Source organism: Austrofundulus limnaeus, unplaced genomic scaffold (assembly GCF_001266775.1).
Source record: "Austrofundulus limnaeus strain Quisiro unplaced genomic scaffold, Austrofundulus_limnaeus-1.0 Scaffold3091, whole genome shotgun sequence".
NCBI classification, from domain to species: Eukaryota; Metazoa; Chordata; class Actinopteri; order Cyprinodontiformes; family Rivulidae; genus Austrofundulus; species Austrofundulus limnaeus.
The window spans coordinates 2,665-3,383 of record NW_013955493.1 but is presented as its reverse complement, the minus strand read 5'-3'; the positions used below and the strand labels follow the sequence as shown (position 1 = coordinate 3,383).

The 719-nt window shown below is 41.4% G+C and overlaps 1 protein-coding gene across 1 annotated transcript in view; it reads right to left on the bottom strand.

The window, feature by feature from the left end:
- Window positions 1-705, bottom strand: part of si:ch211-207l14.1 (uncharacterized) — a gene marked incomplete at its 3' end in the record, with an annotated part of 8,484 nt that extends 7,779 nt beyond the window's left edge. Inside the window, 1 exon segment of the mRNA XM_014000438.1 lies at window positions 391-705. Coding sequence (XP_013855892.1) covers window positions 391-651 — 261 coding nt within the window. The 5' untranslated portion in view covers window positions 652-705.
- Between the last annotated feature and the right edge of the window lie 14 nt (window positions 706-719).

Genomic DNA, 719 nt, shown 5'->3' with positions numbered 1-719 from the left:
CACAGACTGTGACACTGACTGGTTTCAATATTTGAATAAGGTCAGATATTTTACAGTTGGAAGTTGAAAAGTGGAAATAAAGAGTAAGAGGGTTCAGAATGAGTGAACACAAACCATGATTAGTTGGACAAGGAGGGAAGCTGCTGGTGGATATTTTCAGTTTAACAAACACAATGAAGGAATTACACACTTGGTGATTATGGCTCTTTGATTCTCAGGACATTTGTTTTCATCAAGATTTTTTTTATATAATCAGAAATCTTTGGTTTATTTCATCTATCCTCAGAATTTACTGAACTTTTCTAGAAAACATTCCTATAACACATCCATCCAAAGCTCATAAATCCAACATGACAGAGACAGAGTTTTAGGTTTAGCTCAGTTCCTTACCGAACACGGCAGAGATGACCGGCGGCCAGACCCCATCTGAACCGGTGGCTCTAAGCTGCCTCTGCTGTCAGGTCTTCCTCCCACTGACCCCTCTTCATCTTCCTCCTCTTCTTGCTTGTTTGGTCGCTCTCCTCCACTGTACTGCTGCATCCAGGAGTTGAAGATCCAGGCATCTTCTTCATCCTCCTCTTCTTCCTGGTCTTTCATGAGGAATGGATCTTCAGGATCTGAAAACACGTCCTCTTCTCTGTCTGGATTCATAGTGAAGCAGCTAAATGAACCGTTAGGATGCTTAAAGTATATAAAATCAGCTTGGGTTAGATAGGGAT